Raw genomic sequence first — 17,272 nt, forward strand, 5'->3', positions numbered from 1 at the left:
GACATGCTGTAGCTTACTGTGGAGTGAAGCAGTGGCGTGTGGGAGGTGCTTGGACTGCTGAAGAAGCCATGTTGTGGCATCAGGTACTCGTCTGCATCCACAGCGTCCTCCATGTCCTCCCCGCTGATCAGGCTACGGTAGAACTTAGTGTCTGTGGGACTCGGTAGGTGCATGCAGTCGTCCCCCTGGAAAGTGAAGAGTCTGTCTTTCATTATCAAATAAAAAGACGGATTCATTAAGAAATTGACCAAACTTTGAATTAAAATGTACCTGAATGACAAGATAACGAGAAGGATCCCGTGCCATCTTTGTAAACTCGGCTATTAGTTCCCGAAACCTAGGTCTGCTGTCTGCATCAATCATCCAACCTGTTCAAGACACAGGCACGGATATCATCAAGAGTTACTGACTCAAATAACAACAGAAATTCACTGCAACAGCAAAAGCAACAGGTTTCAATGAGAAGTCAAAAAGAGAGGATACAAATATGTATTAAACAGAAAATCAATGATTATTCACATTATATTTTGGTCTATAAAACTTTGAAAAGCACAATTGTTTGGGATATGTTACATTCACACTGCTCAATGTATCGAGATATCAATGTCATTATCGCAAATGTTCAAATCTTGAAAACAAGCAAAACATCTGCAACTGCATTTTATCATTACAAACTTTACAAACCACATCACTGACAACGAAAAGAGTTGGTACAGTGGAGGTTTGAGCCACCAGCTGCCTGTGGAGCTTACATTTCACCATGATCATGTAAACATCTATGGTGCAGATCGGCGGTTGAGGCAGTCGCTCCCCTTTCTCTAGGACTCCAGCTATTTTATTGGCTGGAATCCCATCATACGGTTTGGTCCCAAATGTCATCAGCTCCCAGACTGTCACACCTACAGAAAGAAAGCACAGTCAGTAAATGTCAGTCTGACGGGCTGCCATTCACATATTCACTTATTTTTGCTCCTGAAAAAGAGGAGAAATGAGAGTGGCAGATCGTTGACTTCCGTAGTCCAAACTGTTATCTTGACAAATTGGCTCGGCGTGCAGTAGTGGGAGTAAGCAGGATGCATCGCTGTGGTGGAGGAACTGAAGAAAGGAAAAGGAGGGAAGGAAGCCGGACTCTTCTGCCAGGGTCTGTTGATGTTTTTGCCATATTGAGCGGATAAAAACCTTGGGAAAAGATGATTTGGATGCTTGCCCAATCGTGAAAGATGTGCTCTGGTTGGTTTTTATGTATGTGTGTGTGGGCATTAGTGCACGCAGAACTTTTGCTCAGGACTGGAGGAACTGTTTTTGTGGGATGTGGTAACAATCTCTTCTGACAGGATATTGTCCACCTGAGACTGCGAGTGTGTAGGTGTGCACTACCTGTGTCATAAAAATCGCAGATGCTGGCAAGTTTTTAAAAATGTTGACAAGCCGCATTAGATCCAAAAGCAACATCCTTTCCTGTAGCCTCAAAACAAGCATCCCCTCTCTCTCGGTCTCACTTGCCGTTAACTCACTTTATTTAGAAAAGAATAAATATTTCTCCTGTGAGACTGTCACCATTACTCAGGAGTATCGCCCAGCTGCTTTACACATCTGACGCCGCACAAAGATTCAGGCTCAAATCTGGGATCCAGCAAGCAGAGTTCAGGCTGGGGTAGAGACGACATAAAGAAAGACAGACTCACCATAGCTCCATACATCACTCTGGTGTGTGTACGTCCTGTTCAGGATAGATTCGAGAGCCATCCATTTTATTGGGACCTGTGAAAAAGTTTGAATGGTCAAATATTTAAAAATTCAATGTACTTTTGTTTTTTTTAGTGTATGCAGCAGTGGACTTCATGTGTTTTCAACTAGATACACTTTACAGGTAATATTTCACACATCTGTTTAATCTTAAAGCATTAAGTCATTTTTGGCTTCTTTGACTCACAGTGCTGTAGCACGTTTTTAGAATGAATTGTGTTTTTTTTAACAGCATTTTGACTTTCTTTCCAGCCGTGCATTGAAGATGAATGCCTGTATGTTTTATATACCGTGCACATACACCTTGTAATATCTTGTATTACCCATCGAAAATAGCATTAGGTGTTAACAGAAATGCCATTAAAAATAGCTCACAGAATTAGAGCACCCACATGTTTTCTCCCATCATTACTTATATTGTGTATTATGTGTATTTGGGTACCAATGGTTCGCTATCTTTAAAAAGTATGTGAAACACTGCAGCACATTAAGTACAGTGTCACTGTACTGTCACCTAGTGGTGCAAAATCCCACAGTCAACGTTCTTTGTGGAGTTTGCAGTTTACCAGGAGACAAGAGGCAGAGTGCCGTCACCACATAGAGCTTAAAAAAAAATGATTTCTGGAATGTTTCCCTGCACAAGGATTAAGGCTCGTCCTCGTCCTTTCATGTCTGGCTCTACTCACTTTTCGACGGAAAACTGTCCTCGACTACTTAATTAACAACATCTTGCAGAGTTGCACTACACTGGAACGAGTGGCGTAGGGAGATCTCAGCAGCTGCAAATGTCTGAGTCACGATAAATTTCACAGCACTGACATCTCCACATCTGTCCTTCTGCTGTGGACAGGCAATAACATGTCTGACGACTGTATCACAAGTAACTGTATCGTCGGTTATAAAAATATATGGTGGTAATAGTATCTGAAAGATAATATCAGAAAAATATGTTGCCAGCACTTTTTTGGAAGGTTAAAGCTGCAGTGTGTATTTTTGTTGTTGTTAATGTTATTACTCTGCCTCAGTTTGGTCTTTTTGAAAAGAAACAATGTTACATTGTTTATATGTGTTGACCTTCATCTGAAATGAGCTTCGTCAAGCAATACTATCAGACCTGACTGATGGTGTGTTTGTGTGTTTTGCAGTTTTTCTAACCAGTAGCATTCACGTCTGAAAACGTTTGACTGCAATTCTGCTTGACGAGCACAATGTCACAACAAATCACTTCCTGTGTGCAGCCAGGCATCGTGAGATCTAAACACTGCTTTACTGAGAAACACAGACAGAGCCATGAGGAGCTGATAGGCTTTATCAATATTGTATGAACTAATTTGACAATAGTTTGAATGTAATAAGCATTTGTTTGTATTTGTATGTTGTATGTTTTCATTGTTATTATTTCAGGGACCATTAATCACTGGGGTGGGAAACTTTGTGTTTTCAGTTTCACAAAGAAAACTTATAAGGAAACAACTTATCTGATCATTTCAGTCAGTTCACTAACACAAGATAAAATCTAAAGCAATGGCACTACACAGGAAATCATCTGTCATAACCGCTAGCCAGTTTGTAACAGGCCATGAATGCAAAAAAATAAGTCTTTCATACTCAGGACTATTTGACACCGTGTGCAACAACAAAAGGAATTTATACGTGCAGCACCGACTTTGCTTTTTTGGTACCAACCTTGCCGCCATCTGCGTGGTACTCCTTCTCATCTGCATTGAGGAGTTTAGCCAGACCAAAGTCTGTGATCTTGACATGGTGAGGAGTCTTCACTAGAACGTTTCTGGCTGCCAAGTCACGGTGTACCAAGTGGCGCTCCTCCAGGTAGTTCATACCCTTTTGTCAAACAAACCGTGAAGGGCAAGTTACTACATAAACACTGTCCTTTTTGCACAAGCCCTCAAGACATGGGTCATTTTGTCAGTCAGACATGATAAAAAAGAGGATCTGAGCGTGCTTAAGACTTGTCACCTGCAATACAATATAACATATATTCATTTAGACAGATATAGAGGAGATGGACTGGAAAAACATTGTTTGTTACAGTGTGACTTGAATGTTTCTTGTTCTTCTCATGTACATTTCAATGTATTCATACAAATGCAAATGATTCAAGCCAGCAATTCAGCATAGCTGAAACACAGGAAGAAAAGTTCCTTACAATAAATAAATACAATAAAACATAAAACAATACATTACAGCTAAGCAGTTAGAGACTGTGTGCACTGTTGCTAAACCCATTTCATATTTCATATTCCTATTGTATCAAACACAGTGGGTGTGTTGTTGTACACACCCACAGACTCCACCATGTAACTCAATGTCTTTGCATGGGGTTTGCTCTCTCTTACCTTGGCAATCTGCACACACCAGTTGAGCAGGTGCTGAGAGCCAATGTTGTCCTTCTTCTCTTTGACGTAGTCCAGCAGGCAGCCGAATGGCATCAGCTGGGTGACGAGCTGCACAGTGGAGGTCAGGCAGATGCCAAGCAGGCGACACACATGAGGGTGTTCCACGCTGGCCATCACATACGCCTCCTGAAGAGTGATTGCATATAAATTATTATATATATTATTATAAATTATTATCACAAAATGTATTCCTCATTGTCACTAGCCTTTTCTGTTGTTTCTATATTGTGTTCTCTCTATTAAAGCTCCAGTGTGTAACTTTTTGCGTAACCCAAAAACACTGCTAGTGTCACAACCCCTCCCCCCCAACCTAAAGTTCTTTTTCAACATTTGTTCCACCTCACTCACGTTTCAGGGGATAATTAACCTAAGGTTTGCTGCCATCTAACTTTACTAGAGTACAGTGTACAGAGTACAGAAACTTGTGTCTCCACAAGAAAACACTTGTTTTTTTTGTTTGCCCTTTTCTACGTTGGATAAGGAAGATATTGCACATCATATTTCCCTGATTTAAGTTGCAAAGTCAAAAACAAAGTTGTCGGTTCAACTTCTTAACCCTTTAACCCTCCAAATCTTTTTCTAGGTAAGGCAAATACTCATACAGCATGATATCATCATACACAGGTGTCTTTCGATTTAGAGAAATAAAAGTGAAAGAATGGAAGGTAAAATGTAGTGCTGGTCTACATGATAAAAAGTCTGTATTTACATGCACTTTTCTAGTCTTGATGACCCCTCAAAGCTGCTGTCTACTACAGTTTTGTCATTCACCCATTCACACCCAAACTCACACTTTCATACAGCACATCTGTGTGTGCGGCACATTTTCCACAACTACAACTAACTATATCACAATCATACTGTTAATTAAAGTAATTAGATGATGTAAAAGCAGCAGAGAACAAAGAGACCTTTTTTTTCTTGAGTCTGTTTTTGTTATCATATTTACTCTGACGTAATTTAATCTGCACTGGACACCAACGATCTATAGCTCTTTCATTCTGCTCTGCACAACAGGCATGACATTAAAGTTGAATTGAATTTCATAGCCTCTATAGCTGGCATAAGTATCAACATTTGTCCTGGACACTGATAGCAAACAAACACTCACTGAAATAAGTCTCCCAGCAGCCAGCAGTGGAAACTCTCTGCCGTCACAAGAGAAAAGTAAACCGTGTGGATAATCCACCAACAACGGGCTTCATAGGAGGCATGTGCAAACACAGATTCAAACGGAGCTTATTTTGCAGATTTTCCTCCATGAATGCATTAATTGTATCACAAAAATTGTATATATTGTCTACTACAGAGCCAACATTACTCGTTAAATAACTACTTTACTTTTAGGGAGCTCTGTCATTTCTGACAGTGTGAGAAAGAGGCATTTAAAAAGCAAGACTCGACTGCATGACATCCAGATGTACAGTGACTGTGCAACTGTGACTGTGCAACGCCACAAAATGACAGGATGTGAGATGCAGATTCAGCCGTTCATACAGCATAATGCATTAAAAACAGGTTGTTTTCCTCAGTGTGGCTTCAGGATTGCATCCTTTTCCAGAACACCTCAGTGTTGGATTACACACCAACACCCACAAGCAGTTTTCCGAGGAGTTAATCCTATTTCCAGCAGGCTTTAAGAGGGTCACAGTGTACAAACATGAAACGTTCTACATTACAAGGAAACTACCAGGTCATTACTTTTTCAAATAAGTTACAGGGTTTATGAAATACAATCTGGCAAGTGTGTCTGAGCCTTTTTTAATCTAGTCACAACAGCGGTGTGATAATCAGATTGACGAAAGTGTAACTTTGTACATTAAACCGTAATTCCCCACCAGCATCACACATTCTTACTGCAGTATTTTAGGGAATAACATTTCAAATCACTGTTTTAGTTTTGACTCAGTGTTAAAGTAAACTTGGGAGTTCAAAAGGTTGGCACATAAATCAGTGAACCTACGTCCAAGATCTCTTTGTTTGCTTTTGGTGATGTGGCCTCTCTTAAAAGCTTGATGGCCACTGGGATCTTCACATCCTCTCCCTCTGGAACCCACAGGCCCTGCAAAAACACAAGGTTGTTATTTAACTGGCTTGAATTGACAATGGAACACAAGTGTGTATATAATAAGAAGCACATTACATCAGAGAAAGGACACCAAAGAAAAAATCTAATCCTTAAATTTCACACACTATTTATTCTGTAACTGTCCCCTAACCCCCAAATAACACAAATACAATTACAGTTCAGTTATCACTTAATATTTACATTAATTTTATTCTTCATTACATTTCAGAGTGTAATATTGTTATTTTACAGCATGCATCAAAGCACTGTAAAACAAATGTTAGCTCCACCTGTACCAGCTACCTATGCATAAATAACAACAATATCATAATATTATGGTATATTATATATGAGTATTTCTATACCTGTACTTAAAATGCAGGATCCTGTAATGCAGTTTTTTTAGTGTGATATTGTTAAGCTGTCCTTACCTCGCAAGAGGTTCAAGCTAATTCCAACCTGAAAGTAATGTTTGCCCCTGAAATAGCACTTAAACGCTTCTTTTTCTAAAATGTTGCTGACGAGCATAAAGCCTCCAAACCTAAAACTGAAACCCTAAAATTAACCTTCAAGATACCAGATTTTTCAATTGAGAAATATCTTTTATAATATTCTTTTCTTTGTTACATGCCCACCAGTGACACTTGGTCCTGTTAGCGTAACTGTTAGCAAAGATGGCGGACACTGTTTACATTCTGGGAATGAGGTCCCGTCCTTCTACGAGTGGGTCTAAAAAGAAGAATTTCAAGGCTCAGACCAAGTGTTTGACCTAATTTTATGGAAATTGTCACGTTAAAAAAAACAAGCGTGCAACCATGAGCATAAAATAATGTTGTTAACAGTCACAAGGTTGATGATAGATTACCTCCTAGCCATAACTGCCGTAAAAACAGTTAAAAATGTTTTTACTACCTTTTATTGTCATTTTTACAATCTGTGCTTGTGTGATATGAGATATAAGTGTTTACAGATTGAATGGGATTTTTACGATTTTCTCTCTCCACTATAGGATCCAGTGATTTTGACCAGTATCAGACAGACATGTTGAGTATGTCAGCATGAGTATCATACTGGCTTAGCCACAAATTATAATACTATACTACTCATATATCAACAGTCCTGCCACAGTGTATTTGTAAATTTAAAGTTGTGATTAACGGATCAATTTCAGTTACATAAGCAGAAAGAACGAGGACTTCCTGAGAGTGACAAATCAGAAATCAGTGTTTAATTGAGAAATTAACTACAGATGTAAAAACCACACACACACCTCTGTGTTGAGTAGACTTGGCAAATAACATACTTTGGAGTACCAGCTGCAGTCGAGATGCAGTGTTATTACCTTATAAACTGTGCCAAAAGCCCCTGATCCCAGCACTTTGATTTTCTTAAATTCAGGCTCTTTCAGGATCCGCAGCAGAGCCTGGTTCGGTGCCTCTCCGCTCGGAGTTAGAGGCTCAACCAGCTGAGAAAGAAAAATCAGAACGTCTTGCAAACAGTCTCACAAACAGCATTAGTGATCATTTAACAATGCAACTTGGCAAATCAATTCTCATTACACGTCGGACACACACAAAATAAACACTGGAAATAAAATGCAATCTCAGCATTAAGTGACATCCCTGTAATCTGTGCATCTCTCTCAATATATTGACGTTTCCCCCACAAGAATGAAGACGCAGTTCCCTCATCTTACCTCTCTCTCTTGGAGCAGCCTGCGCATGGTCCTCTTCCTCTTGATGTGGCGTCGGCGTAGCAACACGAAAACCGACAGGCCTGCAATAAGAACAGCCAGCAGCCCTCCAACCACACCAGCTGCAACCATGGACAGACCAGATGGGCTGAAAGAGAGGTGAGAGATGATTTAGGAATGCAGATAAAAATAAAAGGATCACGTTTGAGAATAAAATTAACGAGGAGCGGCGTGATTCGAGTCTGTCAAACACCAATGAAGAGTGTTGTTGTATTTACTCACCGTTTAATATGGCAGGCTTCAAGACCAGGGCCGGTGCACCTGTAAACAAATCAATATAACGACTGTTACTGTGCCTTCATGCTGATAATTCACTAAGTCACAAGACTATTGATTTCCAGTGAACATTCATCCACTTCACTTATCTGATTTTCTGTTCTGTCATGCGCATGCAAAACATAATGACACGCTGATTTCTGCCAATAGACGCAGCCAAGTTTAACAAGCAGCCGGCAAGGCAGAACATATCAATTATGACACACAAAACCAGCAAATATACACACGAGTTTATTAACATTTGCATAAGACAGTTACAGATTACAAAACAGTTGGAGAGGCCCATAACTCACAACGTTGAAAAAAATCAAACGTAATATGGTGTCCATAGTCCAGTCGGTAAGAATTAGTGACATCTATATGGTGATATTGTAACTGCAGAAGAAATGTTATTCTGCTTTGTTAGTGTTGTAAATTTACACTTCAAAAAATGAAAAAATAAAAACACACTTTTGCTGGTTTGTCCTTTCTGACTGTTGCACAAGTTGGCTGCCTCCATAAAGAAAGGCCATTGCCTTATTTACATACTGTTCTAGCACTACTCGGCTCTACTCTGCTCGGTTCGTTATCAGACACGTCGTTTTCCATTCCTTCACTACTTCCTCAACGTGGATGGGGTCGTCATAGCACGGCTGCATGAAACTGTCATTTTATACGCGACAGAACACACAAACTAGTGATGGACAAAGCAGTTGTCATTAGAATCGGTTCATTAAAAAAATTCTTTCATCGGATCGTCCTGCAGACTTAGTCAATGAACTAAAATACAGTTGAATGGGCTGTAATTAGGCTCACAATTGCCGGCTTTCAGCAGCGCTGTCGCTAAATACACCAGACTCCTCCAAATATCATGATTTTAGAAATGTCATCGCTAAATGTTGGAGATTAACGCATTTTTCAGGATTTTTAAGTCTTTTTAACTGATCTACAGTTTGGCATTGCTCGGCTTGATTCTCGTGTCAGACGACAGTGTCATGCTTATGATACTTCGAGTGACGACACTCTCTGACCGATCAGTGATCGGCAGTCTGTCACATTTTAGTATCGTCTAAGCTCGCTTGGAACCTCGCCAGAGCAGGTACCAAAAAAGTCAAATCAAGCCGAGTTGTGCTAGAACTGAATCATGGAAAAATCCCTCTTACAAACATATGTATGCTTAGCATATTCAATTTCTACCAAAAACCCCAAAATATTGTATAACAGGTGATTCTATTTGCTTGTATAGAGTCACAGCACCAGTGTAACTGCAGATAGCAGGACATGTAGTGCCATTTCTTGTTTTGGCAGAACATTGCTTTTTACCCTTGAGTGCAGTTCTTGTGGCAAAGCTGGCACACTTTCATCTCATCTGCGTATTTCCACACTAGTGCTTCATCCTTCCCTGGCACGCCTTGGGGACAGCGAGGCACACAGAACAGTCCATCTTGGAAGCTGGCACACTTAGTACAATTTCCAGAACCCTGAAAGCAAAAAAGGAAAGAGACTCATGATGTTTACAACTCTCTTGAGAGGGGTAGTCGTAAATATTGCGCAAGCTTCCCTGTCCCAAAGTAGTCATTTCTTAAAAGGAGTTGCATCTATCTTCCTTATAAAGAAAAAACAGCTTGGACTGATATACCGTTTTATCAACATGTCCACTACTATATTTGACACCTTTAACACCCTCAAAAATGTGTCTGAACTCTGTTATATCAGCAAAGATGGTACTAGGAGCTAATAAAAGATGCCCCAGCCTCACAGCACATTCAGTGCTGAACATGTTTTGTGACCGCAGTGCATTATGGTCTAATGAAGACAAATTGGTAGCAGAAAAAAAGAGAAAATAACAGTTTAGTTGTCCGTGACACGTACAGGTGCACTACAGGTTGCAGTCCCGTTCATGCGTCGACACTCGGGGTGACACTCCACGCAGGTTTGTTTCACGACTGCCTCCCGTGGCTCTCTGCAAAAAACAACAAAGAGAAAGCTTACAGACTCTCACCGCTGGCACCGCTTATTTCAAACTGTTACTTGTGAAGTGAAACTCTTGATCCCCTTTTTGAGGGCAGAAGTTAAACTGTAATCATGTCGAGATTCAATGTTTGACAGGGATCTGCAAAGGTAAACACGTGCCTTAAAAGTGCCATTTCAGCTACAATATTGTGTTTCAAAATACCTAGGATCATATTTAGTCTTAGCGCTGTTTGCAATAACAAATCCCCAACTTGTCTGAAAGTCAGGAAATGCTCATGGTATGAAAATAGACTTTGAAGGGGGTTATCGCTCCAGCACGCACATCTGACGTTCCGATTTCATTCCGTGTGTTTGTCTGAAGAGTCAGAAGAGCTGCATTTAAGAGCGTGAAGTTCAAACCCAGATTCCTCGCTCACCCCTCAAGGATGTTGCAGGAGTCAACGCAGCTCCCATCGCGGCTGTAGTCACGGCAGGCAAAGCACATGTCTGGGCCGGGACCCCAGCAGCCGTCTGTGGTACACTTCCTGTCGCAAGTGTTGTTTCTCAGATCTAAAAACAAATAAACACAATCTCAAGAGAAGATTTTTTTTCCCCTGCACACTTGACTAATTTTAAACGAGGTTGATATAATGTGGCTTGCTCACTACGTAGAAAAAAAAGTCTGTTTACCACATGTGTCAGCATCAGAATTTTCCCCAACAGTGGCACTTTGGCTTTTTGATTTGAAGAGTGCCTCCCAGTGGCCTTTATTGGTGTAGCACAAGTTTTGGTTCTTAAAGATCACCACATCCCCGTCACTAATCTCTTTGAGTGAACGAAGGCCCAGGTAGGTGATGCCGAGCTGAGTCACAACCACACTGCGGCTCCCACTACCGAAAAGGGACCAAGGGGTGAAAAAATTACAAATTTTGTTTTACGACGGCCCTTGAAGAAACACAAACTTATTACTTGGGATTACGCAGTTGTGAAACGTTTACGAGGAACATACCGTTTAGTTCTTCCTCGAATGATCTCCAGGTTCTCAAAGGGGCTGAGTGAGGTCATGCTCTCTGGCCACATTTGAATCCACAAGTATCCTGAAGCAACATTGTTTGTTAATCGTGAAGCTCTTTAGTGTGTGTTTTAATGTGTAATGCATTACTCAGGTTTTTATGGCCTTACCAGTAATTTCCTTAACTGTCTTGAACACATCAAGCTGGGCAGGGTCCATCTTCGGTGTTTTGGTATATGTGTCCCTGAGAAACGAGGAAATACACGTTACTGCCTAGTGGTCAGCGGTTGTAATTGCAACACCTGGCGTGTCCACGTACCCATGAATGGACGTTTTGATGATGGCAATGTTGCCGTTTATTTTTGTGCAGTTTTTAAAGGAGTCGATGTTGGTGGCGTTAATAGAGAGCGTGCGCACCAGGTCTCCTGTGCCGAGTCCGTTACACACTGCAAACCAAAGCAAATATCAGTTGCAAAAACCGCGGTGATATTTTTCTAATTTGTGGACAAATCAAAATCAAATCACAAGTATAATTCAGAATAATATCAAATAAAATGCAAGTGTCAATTATCTACAGAGTTTACTTGAGGCACTGTTACCCAGAATCCTTGACAATAAATCAGAAATGATTGGCCTGGCTGTCGGAGCACCTTAATAAGAGTCTACTCATGTAAATTATAGGCTGGATAAAATATCTTTCCCTCTACCTTATTATCAACACTCTCACTGGCCAGACATGAAAGGACACAGTTCCCTTCTACCCTTAACTGCAGTTTTGCAGGTTGCTGCATATCCACTGGGCAGCAATTATACTTTTTTTTTTAAGCCAGAAACAAAAGAATTTTAGTGGCTGAACCAACTGACTTTTGTAACTTTTGTCAACCAATTCCTCGCACAATCTGTAGACTTACATCACTGAGAAAGAAGCCTCAAGGTTAGATTAGATCGTATGAGGCTAGGAAACGTTTGAAATGTTAATAAAGGTTGGCTGAAAGACGGTGGCACTAGTGACACTATGAACTGTGTTGCTGTGCATTTGAGTCACAAAGATTGCACAGAGAGAGAGTGAGAGAGAGAGAGAGCTTAATCCCTACCTTTGGGGCACAGTCCGATACACTTGGCACATTTCCTGACTCCGCCCTCAGACACCTCGAATGTATTACCACTGCACGTCCGCACACAGGCCCCATGATCCGTCACAATATAGTTATCTGGAATAATTGCAAAACACAAGCATGTCTGGTGCATCCTTCGGCAAATAGACTTCTACAGAATAATGCCATCTGTCTCTGTAGGTAGACGCTCACGCTCCAGACAGTTAGGTATTTGTCAGTGGAGCAGTGTGACAGCCGGGAGTTAGTTAAATTGAGGAAACACAGTTCTTGCATTGACATGCCCCGAAACTCAATCATTTTCTTTCCTTGTTTACACAGTTTATAATTAAACTGTAACTGTGCAGTGTAACCGTTGAATGTCTCACCGCTTTGAAGACAACCTTGGGCAGGATTTCAGCAAACAGCAATGTGAAAATGCACGTAATCGTGCCTGATTACTGTTACCTATTGGCCAGTGAGGCCCTAATAACTTTAGTTGTATTTGTCCTGACTGTCAAGGCAACAGCTTCTTGCACGGAGTGTGCTGATATAAAATAACAGGGCTGGGGGGGGCATGTGTTTAATCGGAATTCACTCCCAGGTCAAATGACTCTGCAAACAAGGCTTCAGCTCCAGAACAGCATTAGCTGGAAGTGGGGAGACAAAATATCAGAGTACCTGCTTGTTCACCTTGCCTGTTTCTTGCAGCCATACAAATTCCAGCTTAACTTCTGTTAATTGTTGTCTACTTCCTACGACTTGTTTTGTTTCATATTATGGGTGGCACAAGGGTGAAAAGAAAGCACCACAGGGCCAATGGAAGTCAGTTTAATTCAAAGTTTAAGTTCAAATATCCTTCTAATTTTAATGTCAAAGGACTGATGGTGCATTCCATTTGTAGGTGGAACTTGGAATTGCCTTGGTCATGGGGTGTTCCTTACACAAGAACAACCAGAATTCGGATTTCCAACTCACGAACCCACAACACGTGGGACTATTTTTTTTTAGAACCTTTTCGTATTTGTTTCACAGTAAAACAGTCGTACACATGTGTTTCCCACTTCTCAAATGGAACACGGTGAACTCAGGGGTCACGTCGCTCCCAGTTCCGACTTACACGCACCATAACACTTTTTATCAGAACAATCCTAGATAAAAACACACAAGTACTGAGTTTAGCTTTTCTTACGAGGGCAGCTCTTGACACACGTGGCCCCGAAGTTGTACTTTCCATGTGGGTTGGGCACCAGCTGGTGCAGATTGGGGTCGTAGCGCCAGAGGCCCGGGCACGAGTCCTTGCACACCCCATCATCCTGGAAGTCCCGACAAGCCTGCAGCACAAACAACAGTCATCCTGTATGCACTGAAGGGATGAAAACAGAGCCCCACACTAATGATAACACTGCATTCCACCCTGCAGCACATGAGCTGCACAGAGAAATGGGGAGAGCAGACTCTGGTATTTGAACCACTGCCAAATAAAAGACTTAATCAAAGTCGTTGGTACTGAGACTAATAAAAATACTTCTGATCATAAAAGCAGACGCTGCCGAGCGAGGAGTTTGTTTTGTTGAAGGCGTCTCGTCCAAATTTACTGCCGAAATTTCCTTTTTGGCGTCTTTCTCTCACCAGACAGTCAGTGGGCCGTGGTCCTGTGCAGCCGGCGGCACAATGCTCATTACAGCAGTCGCTCGGTGAAGGTCCTTTGCATCTCTTAGAGCACTGCTGTGCACAGTTGAGCTTTGTTACTGGAGGGAAGAACAGGACAAAGTCAGTGGACTGACAAGTAGCAGCGAGACAGTTTGTTTTGGCCACTTGAATTGAAGGCTGTTTGAAAGTGGTGTTAATTTGCTGTTGTTTGGTTTGCAGAAGCACAACGTCAATAACTGACACAGGAAATATAGAACGTATACTGTACACAAACAATGCCAAATGAATTAAAAAGGGTCAGACTTTACAGTTTTAATACATCATATGTATTAATATATAACATTAAAACAGATCAGAGCTTACAAGTTTGACAGTTTTCAGGACCAGATGCCCAACATGAACCATTGAAGCAGCTTGAGTCACATGGTTTACCTTTAAAAAAACAAAAAACAAACAACTCAATGAGTAGGTATAAATGTTTGGGAAATGATCTACTTCTTATACAGTGAATTAAATCTGCTATCTTTGTATGTTGCTGTAAAATGAGCTCCTCACAAAGTGGATTGTTGCTGGCCTCCGGCAGCTCCATGACAGGTTTGCGGTCCATGTTGACGATATCGTACCACTGAATCGTCTCCACGTTGCACAGCTGGTGGGACCCGAACTTAACGCCTCCTTCGAGAATTTCTGCGAGGAGCATGAGCTTTAGAAATCCGCACACTTAAATATACAGTGTAAACTATTGTATTAGACCACGGTCTAACCATTAACAGCACTGGTAATTATAAAAATCTTTTTTTTTATGTTTCTGTAATGGTTCATACACCAGTGTGTAAAAGCTTTTTAACAAAATGATATTTAAAATATAATTTTTATTGCTGTCCATGAAAAAAAATGAAAACACAGTAAAGCACATTATTATTTCTTAAATTGTCAAATTATAGTTATGTACTGTACTGAGTTGGACTTACCCGTCAGGCTGGTGAGAACAATCTCTCTGGTGCTCTGACCTGTAGCTTTGTCCTTATTGGCAAGAACAGTGAGAGCAAACTTTCCCTCATAGAGGGAATGACCGCGAATGATACGCAGGTTTTCCAGAGTAATCCTTGGGGCTGTGTTGAGGGCGATCAGGACATAACCGCCCACTTCTTCAATTGACTGTGGAAGAAAATAAATTGTTGATTATTTTATCGCTTTTCTTGATTAATCGAGTAATCGTTTGGTCCAGAAAATGTCAGGTTTCATACATTATTTTAATAATCCACGACAAAATCATAGAATAAACAGATCTGTAATGTTAGGACGGATGACACTAAACAGGAGGACATGAAATCATAAATTCTAATCACTGTGAAAATATATGAATTGATATGCAACCACACAATCAGCCACTGCAGCAACAGAAAAGTGACAAATACTGTAAATTACTTTTGTAAAAAAGAAACACACTGCCCTTTACTGCATGGTATATGGTATATCACATTTCATTTTGTGCGTGCAGGCTTGCATATGTGTGTGTGTGTGTATGTGTGGTCTCTCCTTATATCTGCGCAGTGTTCACAACCTCGTCGTTACAGCTGGAGTTAGAGGGGTTACAAACACAGTGAATCATCTGTCCCTCCGTGGACTCACTCTGCACTCTGATTCTAATTATCTGAACTGAAGTGATAAGAGCGAGGGACGAGTCTGTGAAGGTCCAGGCCACAGATTATCTGGCTGACTGACTTCAGACCACCAAAGAGGCAGATAAAAACAGGTAACCCCCCTCCCCCCACCACCACCATCACGTGCAACTCCTCTGTGCATGTTAAGCCTGTCCCTGTGTTAACCGAGTGCAATCTTTACCCTGAGGAAGGACAGGTCACGGTGCGCCTCCATGTAGGTCACTTCCAGATTCTCCAGGACTACAGTGCAGTTGCTGTAGGTCTTCACCATGTTCTGGTAGTGGTCTTCCTTGGAGCCCAGAAGGTTTAAGCGATTAGAGATTCCTTGGCACACTGCAGACAAGAATAATAATAAATTGTCAGGCTTATTTAAATGTTTCGAGAAACAAATCATGTGCACGGCATGTAAATCATCTGGAATTGCAGGGCAGTGTCACTCAAGCATTTTTCCAAGGTTCTGCAGTGCTCTCAGTCAGACACAGCCGCTGCTTATGTAACACGTTGGCTCGGTTTATGGTGTTCTCTCTCCCCTCCCTATCTTTGTGTGTGTATGTACTTGTATGTTTGTCCCCATGAGGACCAAATAACATATAAACCATAAGGAGCAAGGCCATTTTGGGATAGTGAGGACAATTTTTAGCTTTTTCAGGGTTGTAAAAACCACAGTATCTAAAGACCAGGGTTAGAATTAGATTTACGTTATGTTATTTATGTTAAGTTAAGGGTTAGGCATTTAGTCTGGGTAAGGGGCTATGGAATGCATTATGTCTTTAAGTGTCCTCACTAAGAATGCTGTACAGGAATGTGTGTGTGTGTGTGTGTGTTTGTGAATTTGGTCTGTGTAGTCATAACTTGGCCGGCTTTCACGTAAAAATAAGCGAGCAGCTCACTTGCATCCACAATAGGAATCAAATCTCAATGACAAAGCAAAAATGCTGGCACGGCTGTCAAAGTGAGACGCTTTTATTTATTCTGGAAAAGGCCTGAATCTTTCCACGGCAACACGGGCTAGTTAAAACAACCACTGTGACCAGCATCTACAGGCCCGTCGTGTCATTTCGGAGAAAAGGTTTTGGTGTGCCACATGTACACGAGACACTGTATGTGGCACGCCAAATCTGCGAGCAACTTTGAATCTCCTAAAACTCCAATGAATTATAATCCCAGCCTGTTTTAACTGCATTGAGGCATACTTAATAACAAATTAAGGCTTACATCAGTTGTCATAAGGAGATTGAGAGGAATACAATTCCTTCAAGCTGATCATGAAACATATGCAGCAAAGTGTGTGTATAAAGGAGGCAGATACTGACAAAATGCCCCTTTCTTAATGAATGCAGTTTTAGGTGTCAGGTCATCTGCACACACGCAGCTGTAGATAAACACAACCACCATACGCACACACAGCGTGTAATTATTATTCTCTCTCTTTCATAAGTCTTCAGTTATAGGTTAAAGGTTCAGCAATAAGCCCAGACAAACAAAAGCTTCATCATCCGGTTTGTTTCTCTGAAAAAAACAAAAAACAAAACGATGGTCCCGGTGTAATGTCTCGTGGGTCACATTCCACAAACGTGTCTGCTCTTGACTGCAAAGAAAGCCTAAACATGTGCACCAAATTCTGAGACACACCTCACGACACATGACCGTTAATTTTACT

General features: G+C 41.1%; 1 protein-coding gene across 2 annotated transcripts in view; it reads right to left on the reverse strand.

The window, feature by feature from the left end:
- The window catches only part of egfra (epidermal growth factor receptor a (erythroblastic leukemia viral (v-erb-b) oncogene homolog, avian)), a 43,466-nt gene that overhangs the window by 5,878 nt on the left and 20,316 nt on the right, over positions 1–17,272 (reverse strand). For both annotated transcript variants that reach the window (XM_044027212.1, XM_044027220.1), the window contains exons 2-25: positions 15,794–15,945; positions 14,920–15,106; positions 14,504–14,635; positions 14,312–14,380; positions 13,928–14,046; positions 13,488–13,629; positions 12,299–12,415; positions 11,524–11,650; positions 11,375–11,448; positions 11,202–11,289; positions 10,883–11,082; positions 10,630–10,762; positions 10,112–10,202; positions 9,563–9,720; positions 8,207–8,245; positions 7,928–8,072; positions 7,574–7,696; positions 6,127–6,225; positions 4,104–4,289; positions 3,433–3,588; positions 1,686–1,761; positions 753–899; positions 271–368; positions 18–185 (exon numbers count right to left, since the gene is read on the reverse strand). In XM_044027212.1, the coding sequence (XP_043883147.1) occupies positions 18–185; positions 271–368; positions 753–899; positions 1,686–1,761; positions 3,433–3,588; positions 4,104–4,289; positions 6,127–6,225; positions 7,574–7,696; positions 7,928–8,072; positions 8,207–8,245; positions 9,563–9,720; positions 10,112–10,202; positions 10,630–10,762; positions 10,883–11,082; positions 11,202–11,289; positions 11,375–11,448; positions 11,524–11,650; positions 12,299–12,415; positions 13,488–13,629; positions 13,928–14,046; positions 14,312–14,380; positions 14,504–14,635; positions 14,920–15,106; positions 15,794–15,945 (3,026 nt within the window). The remainder of the gene's footprint in view (positions 1–17; positions 186–270; positions 369–752; positions 900–1,685; positions 1,762–3,432; positions 3,589–4,103; positions 4,290–6,126; positions 6,226–7,573; positions 7,697–7,927; positions 8,073–8,206; positions 8,246–9,562; positions 9,721–10,111; positions 10,203–10,629; positions 10,763–10,882; positions 11,083–11,201; positions 11,290–11,374; positions 11,449–11,523; positions 11,651–12,298; positions 12,416–13,487; positions 13,630–13,927; positions 14,047–14,311; positions 14,381–14,503; positions 14,636–14,919; positions 15,107–15,793; positions 15,946–17,272) is intronic.

Source organism: Solea senegalensis, linkage group LG1 (assembly GCF_019176455.1).
Source record: "Solea senegalensis isolate Sse05_10M linkage group LG1, IFAPA_SoseM_1, whole genome shotgun sequence".
Taxonomy (NCBI): domain Eukaryota; kingdom Metazoa; phylum Chordata; class Actinopteri; order Pleuronectiformes; family Soleidae; genus Solea; species Solea senegalensis.